Below are 15,367 nucleotides of genomic sequence, written 5' to 3'. Positions count from 1 at the left end.
CAAATGTCCAATGTGCTAGGTCACTTTGAGCCACTGATATGGTATCATCTCTGAAAGCCCTAGGTGGCAAGTTGACTATAACAGATCCCTACTATCCTGGAGGTTCAAGGGATTTGTACATAGGGACAGAGCTGTATTTCAGGTACAGGTTTGCCTTTCCTTCCCTAGGGGGTCTCTGGCACATTAATACCTAAATGATTACAGAGTGATTCACCAACAGGATTTTTCATAGAACATTGCATCATGACATTACAAAAGGAGATGCAGCCCTGAGCATATGACTGTGGGACCCACTGGTTTTATCACATACCACATCACCTGACTTGGAACACCAACCTCCAGAATGCAGAGTACATATTAAATCAAAAATTTTACTGTGTCCTTAATAGATAGACTATGTGGGTCCAAGAACTAAGGAGTGAAAATCGGAGAGGTTCACTTTGCATCAAACCTCACTTCCCATCACTGCAATGTTGTTTTGCAGATTTAGATGTTATGGTTCTTTGGGGTATATATTTCCACCGGGGGGCACCATAAGAGTCCTACTGAATTCCAGGGGCTCCGGAGGCTGAAGAAGGAGGACCACAAGTTCAAAGCCAGCCTCAGAAACTTAGTGAGGTCCTAAGCAACTCAGCGAGACCCTGTCTCTAAATAAAATATAAAAAAAGGCTCAGTGGTTAAGCTTAAAGTATGGCACTTTAAACTCTTTGTGCCAATGAATGAGTCAAGAAAAGTCACTATCTTGGTGGGGTTACAGACCTGATCATGAGTGGGAAATAAGACCACTGCTACACGGTGGGAACAGAATGGACTGGGTTTACATTCAGGTGATGACTGAAGCTTCCTTTAGTACTTCCTTACCCAGTTCAGGTGATAAATGGGTAAATTCAGCAGCCAGGTCTGAGAAGAACCATCAGCTTAGATCCTCATGTTTGAAGATCTGGGTCAGCCCTCCAACCAAACAGAGGTGATAACCAAAGATGAGAAATAAAAACAGGTCATTTAAAATAGAGGAGAAATTTGATGAGTATCGGCTGTAGCTTTTTTTGTGGAGGGGGTCACTAAGGATGGAACCCAGGGGTGTTTCACAACTGACACACATCCTTAGCCTTTTCATATTTTGAGACAGAATCTGAGGGCCTCACTAAATTGCCAAGGCTGTTCTGAAATTTGCGATCTTCCTGCCTCAGCCTCCTGCATCACTGGGATTGTAGGCATGTGTCACAAGGCACACAACTATCAACTATAGTCTTTTTTTTTTTTTTTGGTGAGGGCTGGGGATTCAACTCAGGGGTACTAGCCTACTGAGCCACATCCCCAGCCCTATTTTGTATTTTATTTAGAGACAGGGTGTCACTGAGTTGCTTAGTGCCTCACTTTTGCTGAGGCTGGCTTTGAACCATAATCCTTCTGCCTCTGCCTCCCAAACTGCTGGGATTACAGGTGTGCACCACATGCCCAGCTTAACTGTAGTCTTGATAGGAGCTGCAAAGGTAGCAGCCTGTACTGCCTTCCACTAAACTTCCCCTCATTAAGTTTTTCCCAGGAAAAGAGTCCTCTAGTGTCTTGAAGGAGCTGAACTTATATGAAGCAAAGGGTTTGGAGTGGCACAGGGATGAACTTGTATGGATGCTGGACTGTGTTGCTCAGATTCCCTCTTCAGGACTGGAGGACTTATTCCTCCAGCTTCTGGGAAGGTTGGCTGATGAAGAGAGCCACCTCATCCAATGTCATGGTCCCTTCTCTGGATAGCTCGAAGTCGCAGTCGAAGATTCATCAATGTGGGGGTAATAAAGGCTCAGAATTCATGCTCCAATTACAACAACTCTGAAGGGATAGCTCAGCTTCCAAACTCTTTATGGCATCAGCTGAAGACTTGTTGTGATTATACTATAGCTCAATTTATTCCTGCCTAATCCTTCTTCCTTCTAATACTGCTTGGGTGTTGACCCTAAGATCACACCCTAATAAACAACCCCATGTTATTCTTCATCTAAGTTTGCCTCTCATAAAACCCAACTCATAGAAATTATCTTTATAACACCTTATTTATGGTGACAGGTGTTAAATTCTGTTTTTTAAATTTTTTATTTTTTTAATATTTTGTTTTTGGTTGTAGATGGACACAATACTTTATTTATTTATTTTTATGTGGTGCTGAGGATTGAACCCAGTGCCTCACATGTACTAGACAAACGTTCTACCACTGAGCTACAACCCCAGCCCCTAAATTCTTTTTTTTTAATAATTATTTTTTAGTTGGCACAATACCTTTATTTATTTATATGTGGTGCTGGGGATCGAACCCAGGACCTTGCACATGCTAGGTGAGCACTCTACTGCTGAGCCCCATCCCCAGTTGACAGTTGTTAAATTCTATCCTGATCTTTCCATTAGTAAATCTGTTGTTGTTATTATTTTGGGGTGTGGGGGATTGAACTTAGGGGCACTTGACCATTGAGCCACATCCCCAGCCCTATTTTATATTTACTTAGAGACAGGGTCTCTAGGAGTTGCTGAAGGTCTTGCTAAATTGCTGAGGTTGTCTTTGAACTTGCAATCCTCCTGTCTCAGCCTCCTGGCTGCTGGGATTATAGGCATGCACCATTGCTCCCAGCTTACCCTGATTTTAAGAATTCTCATTTTAGGGGCTGAGATGTAATTCAATGACAATTGTCTCACATTCACAAAGCCCTGGGATCCATTGCCAGTTCCAAAAAAGACAAAAAAATAATTATTCTTTTGACTGGGGGTGGGAGGTGTAGGGTTGGTGGTGTCTTTCAATTTGTACTTTTGAGTAACTCTATTTCATAGTCAGTTTTCTTCTCTGATATTTTATAATCAACAAAACCCCACTGAAGACCAAGCCACCAGGAATGAACTGTCCAGACTACTCATCATTTAATGGAAGAAAAACAAATAACTGCAATACATTTTATCTTATAGATATTTTTCAAATCTGTAATAATTATAAACAAAAACGACAAGGCAGCAAAGAGAAGGGAATGATTGATTGTACAGGAGTGTTTTGTCTTTCTTTCCTCAGCATGTTGTTGGTTTTACTGTTTGAGTCACTATTTAAAATATTAATACAATTGATCTTTCAGAACTCTATTTGTCTTCTCAGGTTTTTACTGAACCAGGGCTTCTTAGCCTAGTCATTATTGGCATTTTGGACAAGATATTCCTTTGTTGTAGAGGACTGCCCTGTTTCTTTTTTTCTTTCCTTTCCTTTTCTTTCTTTCTTTCTTTGTGTGTGTGTGTGTGTGTGTGTGTGTGGAATGTCTAGCAACATTCCTGATCTCTACACTCACTCAAAGCTGCTCGGTTGCACCCTGCCCCTAGATCTGACAATCAGGATGTCTCCAGATGTTGCCAGACATCTGCTAAGGAGAAGACCCTTCCCTCTTGAGAACCACTTGCACCAAACTTATGATTATTTTTGGACTGAAGTCCTATCAATTGTAAGTCCTATTACCATAATATGATATAGTGTGATCTATCATTAATCTATGGGAAGTAGGAACTTGATTTATTTATGTTTTTAGTATGGGGGATCAAACCCAGGGGCGCTTAGCCACTGAACCACATCCCCAATCCCTTTTATTTTTTATTCAGAGACAGGATCTGGCTAAGTTGCTGAGGCTGGTTTTGAACTTGCAATCCTCTTGCCTCAGTTTCTTGAACCACTGGGATTACAGGCATGCACCACCGCACCCGGCTAGGAACTTTATTATCAAAATATCTCAGCTGGCTGGGGTTGTAGCTCAGTGGTTGAGCGCTTGCCTGGCATGCATGAGGCACTGGGTTCAATCCTCAGCACCACATTAAAAAAAAAAATTAAAGATATCGTAAAAAAAAATCTCAGCTACTTATATAATTTGTTATCAGTGGCTTATGTAAAAATCTACATTTTTAGATGTTTGTATGTCAATTATTGGATATTTTGTTTCTTTACATTCACATGGACAAAATGTTAATTAAACAGGACTTTCAGAGAATAAGAAAGAACTCTTAAAAATTTAAAATGTAAAAATATGCATTAGTTACATGCTCTGTGCAATAAATTACCAAAAATCTTAGTGGCTTAAAACAGTAAACTTTTTTTAAAAATTTCATACTTTCTGTGGATCTGAAATTGGGGAGATTACTTGGGTGGTTCTGTTAAGGAGGTCTTCCATGGAATGTCATTCAGGATGTCAGCTGGGGTTTTGGTTATCTGAAGACACCATTAGGGAGGGAGGTCAGTTTCCAAGATGGTGCACTCATGTTACTTGCTATTTACAGGAGGTCTCAGTTCTTACTTGGACCTCTCCATTGGGCCATATGACCTGGGCTACTTGATTTCTCTAGGAATGAGTGATCCAAGAGAAAGTAAGCCAGAAGCTGCCTTAGAAGTTGCACATCATCCCTTCCACCTCATTCTGTTGGTTACATAAAGCAACCCTGACAGAATTTGAGAAGCAATTATATGATGGTATAATCATATAATCTGGAAGGCAAAGTCATTGAGGACCATATTAGAAGATGGCTTTCATAATACAGAATAAAAGTCATTAAGGGTTTGGATCATGAAATTAGAAAAATCATGTTGAAGGGAGAATAAAAAGACAGAAAATAGGAAAAATAAGAAACTAATAATTCAGAAAACCCAATATGTGATTAGCAGAAGACTGAAGAAAAAACCAGGCATGGTGGCACATACCTGTAATCTCAGTGACTCAGAAGGCTGAGGCAGGAGGACAGCAAGTTTAAGAGTAGCCTTAGTGAGGTGCTAAGCAACTTAGTGAGACTGTGTTTCAAAATAAAAATAACAAGGGCTGGGGATGTGACTTAGTGATTAAGGGCCCTTGGTCTCAATCCCCAGTTCCTAAATAAATAAAATTTTAAAAATAAAGATGATTCAAGAAAAGAGGGGAGAGAAAAACCACACATACACAAATACACACATAAGCTCAAACAATGAACAATTGAAAAATAGAAAATTTAAATTCCATTTATGAGTATCAAAAATACAAATGCTTAGAGATAAATTTAGCAAAAGATATATAGGGCACTGAAAACTACAAATGTTGCTGAGAGAAACTTAAAAAGACCTAAACAAATACAGAAATACACAATGTTCATGGATTGGTAGGTCCAACATTGTTAAGGTACCGATTTTCATTTTAAGAACCCCAGTGAAGCCATGGACTCAAATCAATCCCAACCAAACTCACAGCAGATATTTTTTTCTTTTCTTTTTTTTTGGGGGGGGGGTGGTGGTGGAGGTAGAAGTGTACTGACAATTCAAAAATGTATAATGACATACAAATAACTTAGAATAACCAAATCATTCTTGAAAAAGAATAAGTTGGAGTAGTTACATTTCCTAAGTACAAAGCTTACTACAAAACTTTACTTATCAAGAGAGTATGACATTGCATAAAGAAACAAAAAGGTCAATGTAACAGAATCAAAGTCCAGAAATAGACCCATCATTATATATTCAATAGATTTTTTGACAGACATCAAGCAATTAAATGGGAAAGGAAAGTATTTTAAACAAATGGTGCTAAGCTGAGCACAGTGGCACATGGTAGTAATCCTGGCCACTTGAGAGGCGGGAGGCAGGGGGATCCCAAGTTTGAGGATGGCTTGGGCAATTTAGTGAGAACTTGTTTCAAAATAAAAAGTAAAAAGGGATAGGGATGTAGCTTAGTGGCAAAGCACACACCTGGGTTTAATCTTCAGTACCGGAAACAAAAACAAAAAACATGGGCTGGGGTTGTAGCTCAGTGGTAGAGTGCTCGCCTAGCACATGTGAGGCACTGGGTTTGATCCTCAGCACCACATTAAAAATAAATAAATAAAATAAAGGTATTGTGAAAAAAAAATAGATGATTCATTAAAACAACAACAACAAACCCTCCTAAAACAAAAACAAAAAACAACAAAACAACAACAACAAAAATGGTTTTGGAACCACTTGGACTCAAGCCCTCAAATATTATTTTACACTATTTGCGAAATTTAATTTTGGATGGATCACACTCCTAAATGTAAAAGTCAAAATTCTTGAGTCATCAATAAATATTGTTAGGAAAACAAATAGGTGAGCGACAGACTAGGAGAAAATATTTGCAATTGATACATGATATAGGACTTGTATCAAAAATACTTAATAAACTATAACTCAATAACAAGAAAACAAATATCCCAAATAAAAATTGTCAAAGTCTTGATAGACACTTCACAAAGGGAGGTTCATAAGCATGAAAAAGAGCTCAATATCATTGATTATTAAGAAAATGCAAATTAAAATCACTGCAAGATAATTATATCCAAGAATGGATGATATTGAAAATATTGACAACACTAAATGCAGATGTAGAGATACTTAATTTTCATACACTGCTGATTGGGGGTAAATTGGCACAACCATTTGAAAAATAATGATTGTTTCGTTCTTTTTTTCCCCCTAATACTGGGGATTGAACCCAGATGGTTGTGCATGCTAGGCAAGTGCCCATCACTGAGCTACCTCCCCTGTAAAATTTCTTATAAAATTAAATGTATTCCTATCATACCCAGAAATTCCATTTTGTTATATTGAAGAAACATTTGTACATGAATGTTAATAGCCATTTATTCACAATAGGGGGAAAAAAACTGGTGAAAACAGATGTCCATTAATGAGAAAATAGGTAAATGTTCTGTGGTTGGTTCACACAGTAGGCTACTCCTAAGCAATGAAAAGGACCAAAGTATTGATACATAGAACAAAATAAATACATTTCAAATTCATGATTGGGCTGGAGCACTCACCCAGCATGTGTGAGGCCCTGAGAGATAGTTCCTAGGTAACACACACACACACACACACAAAAAAAAAAAAACAAAACCCCCCCCCCCAACATTATGATTAATGAATGAAATGAGACACAGAAGAGTTCCTTACATATAAGTATATCAAAAAATATATGTACAATTTCTCTTTCCTATTCCATAAGTTGCCTTTTCATTCTGTTGATTAGTGTCCTTTTAAATTTTTTTTAAAAATTTGTTTGTTCCAGTTATACCTGACAGCAGAATGCTTGGATTCACTGTACACAAATAGAGTACAATTTTTCACTTCTCTGATTGTACACAAAGCAGGGTCACACCATTCATGCAATCATACATGAACCTAGGGTAATGATGTCGGTCTCGTTCCACCAACTTTCCTATCCTGCTCAGCCCTCCCTATCCCTCTTTCCCCTCTGCCCCATCCAAATTTCTTCCACTCATCACATGCCCCCCCCCCCCCCAGATTAGCATCCATTTATCAGAGAAAACATTCAGCCTTTGGTTTTTTGGGATTGGCTTACTTGGCTTGATTGTGTCTTTGATGCACAAAAGTTTTAAACTTTTATGTTGCCCAACTTGGCTGTTTTTGCTTTTATTGGCTTGTGCATATGGTGTCATATCCAAGAAATCATTAAGTCACGAGGCCAAGGCTTTCCTTCTGTGTTATTACAGGAGCTTTTTGGTTTAGAAATGATGTTTGTGGATTTAATCTATTTAATTTTTTGTACATAGTGCAAAATAAGAGTCTAAGTTTATTCTTTTCCATATGAATATTCAGTTTTCCCAGCATTACTTTTGAGGAGACTATCATTTCCTCAGTGTTTTGGCACTCTTGTCAAAGTCCTTGGATGAAAGAGCTTTTCTTAAAAAAAAAAAAAAAAAAAAGACTTTTTAAGCACAATTTTAGCACAGCAAAATTGAGCTAATACCTTCTCCATCCGCATGCTAATTTGCTTTTTAAAAGCGTCCTGTTTTAGTGAAAAAGATTACTGATTTTTCACTTTTTTACATACAAGCATTAAAACTACAGACCCCCCCATTAAGAACTACTTCAGCTACATCCCACAAAGTTTTATAAGTTGTATTACCTAATATCTTTTAGATCAAACTAATTTTAAACTTCTATTGATCTCTTCTTTGACCTAGAGCTTTCAAATTGCTTGGTTTCCAATTATTTATGGAGTTTCTAGCTATTTTTTGTTAACTATTGGAGACCATATTCTGATTTCAATTTTTAAAATATGACACTCCCTTCTTCCCACTCTTGATTTTTGTTTTGTTATATGGAATGATTTTTTTTTTCTTTTCGATTTTATATATAGAGTGCACTGTGGTGGTTCAACAGTTTTGAGACTCTGAACATCATTTCATTCATCTGGAGATCTTCCAGGCTTACTTTATAATGACCAGGACACAATGAAAGCCAGAGAAGTCTTCCGCAGCTTCGCTGGAATTTAGGAAGCAACGGATGTTGTACTCAAAGATTTTTCCCCTATTGGTCTCTTCAGAGGCAAGAAATTAACAAGTTGTCAAAACTCAGAAGCCCGGGGGTAGGATGGTGAGCTGGGTTGTTCCAGAAGACCCGGTCAAATCCGCATTCAGACAGCACGTGTCTTGGGAGGCCTAGGGAAGCGGGGTCTCGGGTAACGTCTCTCCTTGGCCTCGGCAACCCAGCACCCAGTGAAGGAAAACGCCAGGCACGAAGCTTCCCGAGTCTCTCAAACTTCCACAAGGGAAAGGAACTGGGTGTGCCCAAACAGTCCGACCGCTCACTGCCAGTCATGTGATGGAACAGCGAGCAAGGAGGACCGGGAAACCTACCCTCACCCGGGCCCCGCCCACACGACGTCATCCGCGGTGGCCCCGCCCCACCCTCTGGAAGAAGGAGCACCAGGCCCCGCCTTCAAACGGCCTCTCCTGGAGGGCCAGGCCGGCCAGCGGGGCGGAGGGAGGCCGGGAGAGGCGCCGGTGCAGGGGGAGGGGAGTAAAGGAAGGGGGTGGTCACGTGCGGCGGGCGGCTGGAGGTCACGTGACGGGGCGCCGGGCGGAGGGAGCCGGGGCTGGGAGTTCTCCTGAGAGAAGAGGAGTGAAGTGGCGGGGACGCGGCGGCGGCAGTGCTGACAATGGTGAGTGCGCGGCGGCCGGTGCGCTAGTCTCCCGCCTTCAGCTCGGAGCGCGCGGCGCGACGGCCAACGGCGGGCGCGGCGTCGCGTCAGGAAGGGGCGGGCGGGGAGCTGGGAGCAGGTTAGGCCTGTCCGGCTACCCCGGGTTCGGGGGAGTGCGAGCGGCGCCGCCTCTTCCCGGTCTCGACGAGGCCCGAGGACCGGCAGGCGGCCGTGCCTCTCCTGGCCATGTCGGAGCCTCTGCCGGCATTCCTCGACCGGCTGTGGGGGCCCTGGCTGGGCACCCGGACCCCGCCCCTGCGGGGGCCCGCGGCCGCTTCCCCGCCCAAGGTAGCAGGTCCCTGCGCTGCTCCCCGGCAACCTCGCTTCCATGCAGGTTGGGTGACCCAGAGTCCCCCAGTTCCGGCCTCTGGTGGACTTGGTCACTCTCCCTGTGTTATGAGCTTGATAAACTCCCTTATTTTTTATCCTGGGTACGGTGACTGTGATTTCATGACCCTACTTGAGGGTGGAGGTTGACACTTGTAGAATGGGAGAGAAAGGGGTGTCTGAATGGGGTGACGTTTTTAACTCCGAACACTGAGTTTCGTGTCCGCGGATTTCAGCGTTGACTTCGTTTCCTTCCCTAAGCCGTTTCTTTAACTTAACGCTTCGGGATGTTGAAATGGCCTAGGAAGCAGAGGAGGGAGGGAAATCAGTTTTCTAACCCCAGTTTGTGGGAAGCACAAACGTGGGCACGGTGGTGGTTAGCTTTGAGTGTCGGCAGCCTCCTCTAGATTGGATCTCATTGGGCTCATTTTACGGTAGCATTCGTTTATTCGTTTCATTTGCTCTGCATGCTTTGAGTGCCTACTATGTGCTTTCCGTATCCTACCTCCTTTCCCAAAGCTTGCCTTTTAAATAAACTGAAACTTTTGGCTAACGGTCAAGCCAGTTTTTTTTTTTTAAGTTACTTTGAATAAATAACTTCTAAAGTCAGAAATTGCTTTGCTTTCATTTAAAGAAAAAAAAAAAGATGTATTCATTTTTGGAGTTTTTTTCCTTTCGTTTATTGTCCAGGGGCCATAAACAAAACTGCTTGCTTTCTTTTAGCATACAGTCTAAGGAGAGATAAACATTAATTTGTGTAAACTGGTTGTTTAACGTGGAAATTACAATTGTGATAAATACTGAGAAGGAATTGCTGGAGGATTTCACCTAGTCAGGGAGTTGGGGAAGTCTTCTCTGATTATAATTTGAAAAGAAAACTTTATAAAACTCTCCAATTTTTTGCTTATATGTGTAATTAGTGTTTTTACTAAGCTTTCTGCAATATGTTAAAGAACATGGTTTATTTTCAAGTTACTTGTCAAACAAATGAAATTGTAAAACTTTGAAACGTTGAAATGGCACAAATGTATGTGTGAAAATATGCTGTTTCATTGTGTGTAGGCTAAGCAAATAAATTTTGAGAGTCTCCCTTCCACCTCACCTTGATCTACATTTCATCCACCGGTCTTGTGCACTTTGTTCTATTAGGACTAAAAAATGTCTTTTATGTATCCACATGTAATTTTGCTACATGATAATGCTTAATGTAGGGTTTACACATTGTATGAAAAATCTTAAATTAACCCAAAGTTAGTGATTAATATGAAGTTTAGGCCAAGATTAGAAAACTGAAAACGCTATAATGTTTTACTAGTAGTATATTGCAGTCTAGTTATTTAAAAGTGACCTAGAAGTTTTATTATTTTCTTTTTTTGTTTTGCTGATACTGGGGATTGAGCCCAGGGCCTCACATGTGCTAGGCAAGCCTCTACCATTGAGCTACATTACTAGCCCTAAGAGTTTTTTTGTTTTTAATATTTTTTTAATTGTCATTGGACTTTATTTTATTTATTTATATATGATGCTGAGAATCGAACTCCAGTGCCTAGGCAAGTGCTCTACCACTGAACCACAACCCCAGCCTTAGCCCTAAGAGTTTTAACTTGTATTATTAATTGTGTAGTATTGTTCTTGAACATTCTTTTTTGGGGATACTTGTAAAGACAAGTGCTCTGCCACTGAGCCATATCCCCAACCTGAAAATCTCATACTCCTATTGCTCACTTGAAGTTGTCTTTGACAGAAGATCTCAATAGTATTCTTTCAAAACTGCCTTCTGTTATTTCAGCAAGTCTAAAGTATCCTTTTTATTATATTTTCTTTTTCCTATTTTTATACTGGGGATTGAGCCACATCCCCTGCCCTTTTTAAAATTTTTTTATTTTGAAACAGGGTCTTGCTAAGTTACCTAGGGCCTCCCTAAGTTGCTGAGACTGGCTTTGAACTTTCAATCTGCTTGCCTCAGCCTCCCTAAAGTTGCTGGGATTACATGTGTGCACCACTGCATTGGGCTGTTTTTACAATTTTTGTTCCCTTCCTTTCTTGTATTTTACTTTCTCTTTAACATATCAGAAGTATTATAATTTGATTGTGAATAATTAGAATTAAATATCATGACTTTTTATTTGAAATGTGAGAATATATAATCTTGAAATAAAATAAAACCAAGACCTTGGGTAAAGAATCTTTTACTTTAAACGGCTTTTAGAAAACAAAAAAGACAAGTTCTTTTCTCAGTTTTTTTTTTCTGTTGTTGACTTGTGAAATATAACACTTTTTTGGAGTGTTCTTTTGAGTAAAACTATAGGTTCATTTTTGATATGTCCCAATATTAAAAAAAAAAAGCTGTATGTTAACCCAATGCTAAAATCTTATGGCATAGTTAACTTGTTAAAATGCTATAGTTTATTACTCAACCTAACTCTTTGGCATGTGCTATTTTTTGTTATACCTTTTTTTTTTTTTTTTAGTTGTAGTTGGACACAATACCTTTATTTCACTTATTTATTTTTATGTGGTGCTAAGGATCGAACCCAGGGTCTCACAAGTGTGAGGTGAGCGCTCTACCACTGAGCCACAACCCCAGCCCCTTGTTATACCTTCTGATTCCTCACCATTTTAACTTTAAAAAAAGTTTTATTATTTATTGATGGACCTTTATTTATTTATTTGTTTAAATGTGGTGCTGAGGATTGCACCCAGTGCCTCACACATGCGAGGCAAATGCTTTACCACTGAGCCACAACCCCATCCCCATTTTAACTTTTTTTTATTGTATTGAGAAGGAAGTCTGTTTTTTTTTTTTTTTCATTTTTAGTTCTGAAATATTTAATGCATATAGAAAATAATGTAGTACATAACACCTAGATTTTTCTTTTTCTTCTTTTGGTATTGGAAATGCACTCAGGATTGTTTAACCACTGAGCCAAACCCACAGATATTTTTATTTTATTTTTTAAATTTTGAGACAGGATCTCACTAAATCCTGAGAGCCTCAATAATTTGCTAAGGCTGGTCTTGAACTTGCAATCCTCCTGTCTCACCCTCCCAAACTGGGATTACAGGTGGTGTATGATACCATGCCTAGCTGCATGTATTTTTAATGCCTAGGAATTTTTAATTTTTAAGAATTGGTATCAGGACAAGACTTTTTGTGTATGATTATTAATTGTGTAGTTTTCTAAAACTAAGTCTTTTGGCAATTTTAATTAGCGCTGATTTTAATTTTGCTAAAATTGTTTTTATTTATTTTGGGAGGGGGAACTGGGGATAGTACTTAGGGACACTCGATCACTGAGCCACGTCCCCAGCCATATTTTGTATTTTATTTAGAGACAGGGTTTCACCGAGTTGCTTAATGCCCCACTTTTGCTGAGGCTGGCTTTGAACTCACTATCCTCTCTTCTCAGCCTCCCAAGCTGCTGGGATTACAAGCATGTGAAACCGTGCCCAGACAAAATTGTATTTAATTTTTGATTATTTGATTTTTGTTATTTTTCAAATACCAAGTGCAGCTCTGTTAAATATTATAACAATATATAATGTTATAAAAAACTGTTAGAAAACAGTTTTTATAGTTTTCACAATTTATTTTTCCTTGAAGTAGCCTTGGTAAGTGTCGGGTTAAAAATTAATATTTCTGCCTTAATTTTGTAACTCAAATGAATTGATGTTGTGGGTGTCACAAGGGAGAAGAACTCATTTTCTTCTTACCCTCACTGCCAGTTGGTGTTCTCTTTTTCTGCACCTGACTTTGTTTCCCCAATTAAAATAGCTACTTGGAGATGTTGCTTTTATCCTTTCATAAGTGATCTATCTGCAGTAGTCTCCTCTCTTGTTGGCTCAGTGGTTAATAGTGCACATAGTTAATAATTAGTGGATTGATTTTGAACTGTTGTACATCTTTTTTAAAAAAATTTTTTTAAGTTGTTGATGGACCTTTATTTTTTTTATTTATTTGTATGTGGTGCTGAGAATCGAACCCAGTGCCTCATGCATGCTAGGCAAGCTGTCTACCACTGAGCCACAACCCCAGCCCTCCTCCCCTCCAAACTGTTGTACATCTTATCTGTAGTCTTCTCTTAGGAGAACATGTAGTATTTTAAAATTTGCCTTTTTTGAGTAGGTTTTGAGTTTTAAGACTTAGAGTGTGAACACTAACTAGAATAGATAATGCAGGTAACCTATCATTGAAGTTTTTCATTCTCTCTAAATTAGTTCATTGTAGTTTTCTGATAACAATTTTGAGTTTGTTGTTCCCAGAAAAGACTAAAACATCACGTCAAAAAGAAAATTTGGGGGGATGGGGGTTGTAGCTTAGTGGTAGGGGGCTTGCCTAGCTGTGTGAGGCACCGGGTTCAATCCTCAGCACCACATAAAGATAAATAAATAAAGGTATTGTGTTCATCTACAACTAAAAAAAATATTTTTAAAAAAAGAAAATTTGCTATTTGGAATATATCAAAAACACTAATTTGGCAATTCTTGTAGTTTCTTGAAAGTATAAGCCCACCCTTTTAATATAGGAGTAATGAAAACAAAGAAGCAAGTCCACATTTTGGGAAAACACTGTCTCATTTGATCATAGCCTACAAAGCCTTTTGGAGGCTCATTATCTTGCTTGCCATTCCCTGGCCACCTCAGGACAGAGCTGACCTTGTCTGTGCTTGAGTTCCATGCTCTAGGCTTCACTATTAACACCAGTGCTAATTTGTTGGGAAAGGGCTGGCATTACCACCTATTCTAGATATCATCCAACTTCTTTTGTATAGTCAGTTTTTTCCCTATTATTAGAATGGTATTTGTATGTTTAAATTTAACATTCCAATAGGTATTTCAGTGCCTTCTATTAAATGCCACTACTGCTCTAGGTCCTGTCTCTTCAGTGAGGAATAAAGGATATGGTGTCCTCACATAGTTTACAGTGTAGTAGGAGTGTCAGGCAGTAAAATCAGCCTTGCGACACCTAACTTTGGAGAATCCAGTTTGGATTAGGGAGTTAGGGAGAGTCTTATGAAAATGACTCAAACTTAAATTAAAAGGATGAGTTAGGTTAAGGTACTTTGCTTGACTCTAGGACAAAGAATTTGGCAAATGTGATGAACTTTTGCAGAAAAATCTTAAGATCATTTGAGGCTGATGTCACTGAAGAGATGTACAGAGCTATGTAAGATGTTACAGAATGCAGTGTGTGTATGTGTACTATTGAAGTTAACATTATGTATAAGGATATAGCTTGATGAATTTCATAAAGTGAACATGCCTGTGTGTCAAGTGCTCAGAACAGAGAACAGTACTAGCACCCCACTTATTTTATTCTTCCTCCCACTTCTTAACTTCTAATATTACAATGTACAGGGGCTGGGGATGTGGCTCAAGCGGTAGCACGCTCGCCTGGCATGCGTGCGGCTCTGGGTTCCATCCTCAGCACCACATACAAACAAAGATGTTGTGTCCGCCGAAAACTAAAAAAAAATAAATATTAAAATTCTCTCTCTCTTTTTTAAAAAAAAACAATGTACATTACATGTTTTTGACTTATATGTATATGAGATCGAAACAGAATGTATTCTCCTGTGTGGCCTCTTGGACTCTTTAATTCAACTTTTTTTTGTTGTTGTTGTTGATAGATGTTTGGATTGTTTCCATTGGAGGCTGTTGTAAACATATTTGTCTCCTGTAAGTTTCTGTTTAGGAATATATCCAGGGATGGAATTGTTGGGTTATGGGATGTATACATCTTCAGCTTTACTAGATCATGCCAAACTATTTCCTAAAGTAGTTCTAATTTATAAGTTCACCAGCCCATGGAAATATTTTATAAACAGGAAATGATATGATCAAATTTATGTTTTTTAAAGACTACCCTGCTTGTTGTATAGGGTAAGTTAAAAAGGGATATAGTACATGATAGAAGACTATTATCTTGTAAATTAAAAAAAAAACAAAAAAAACCCCAAAATAGACTAGAAGACTGGCTGGCTTTCCTTAGTGACAAAATAATTTTTGGCTTGTTTGTTTTTGTACTGGGGAATTGAACCTAGGGG

At 39.1% G+C, this 15,367-nt stretch overlaps 1 protein-coding gene across 2 annotated transcripts in view; it reads left to right on the top strand.

Moving 5' to 3' along the window:
- The first annotated feature begins 8,845 nt into the window (after positions 1–8,845).
- Positions 8,846–15,367, top strand: part of Vps26a (VPS26 retromer complex component A) — a 38,983-nt gene continuing 32,461 nt past the window's right edge. Inside the window, exon 1 of one of the 2 annotated variants that reach the window (XM_046419853.2) lies at positions 8,846–8,954. In XM_046419853.2, coding sequence (XP_046275809.1) covers positions 8,952–8,954 — 3 coding nt within the window. In that variant the 5' untranslated portion in view covers positions 8,846–8,951. Of the gene's footprint in view, positions 8,955–9,146; positions 9,282–15,367 lie in introns of those variants that run through there. The other variant, XM_058577918.1, reaches the window with a different exon arrangement.

This window comes from Marmota monax, unplaced genomic scaffold (assembly GCF_021218885.2).
Source record: "Marmota monax isolate L192 unplaced genomic scaffold, Marmota_monax_Labrador192_F-V1.1 WCK01_AAM20220418_F8-fsc00019, whole genome shotgun sequence".
In the NCBI taxonomy this organism is placed as follows: domain Eukaryota; kingdom Metazoa; phylum Chordata; class Mammalia; order Rodentia; family Sciuridae; genus Marmota; species Marmota monax.
The sequence above is the reverse complement of the archived record's forward strand: the minus strand, read 5'-3'. Positions and strand labels throughout refer to the sequence as shown.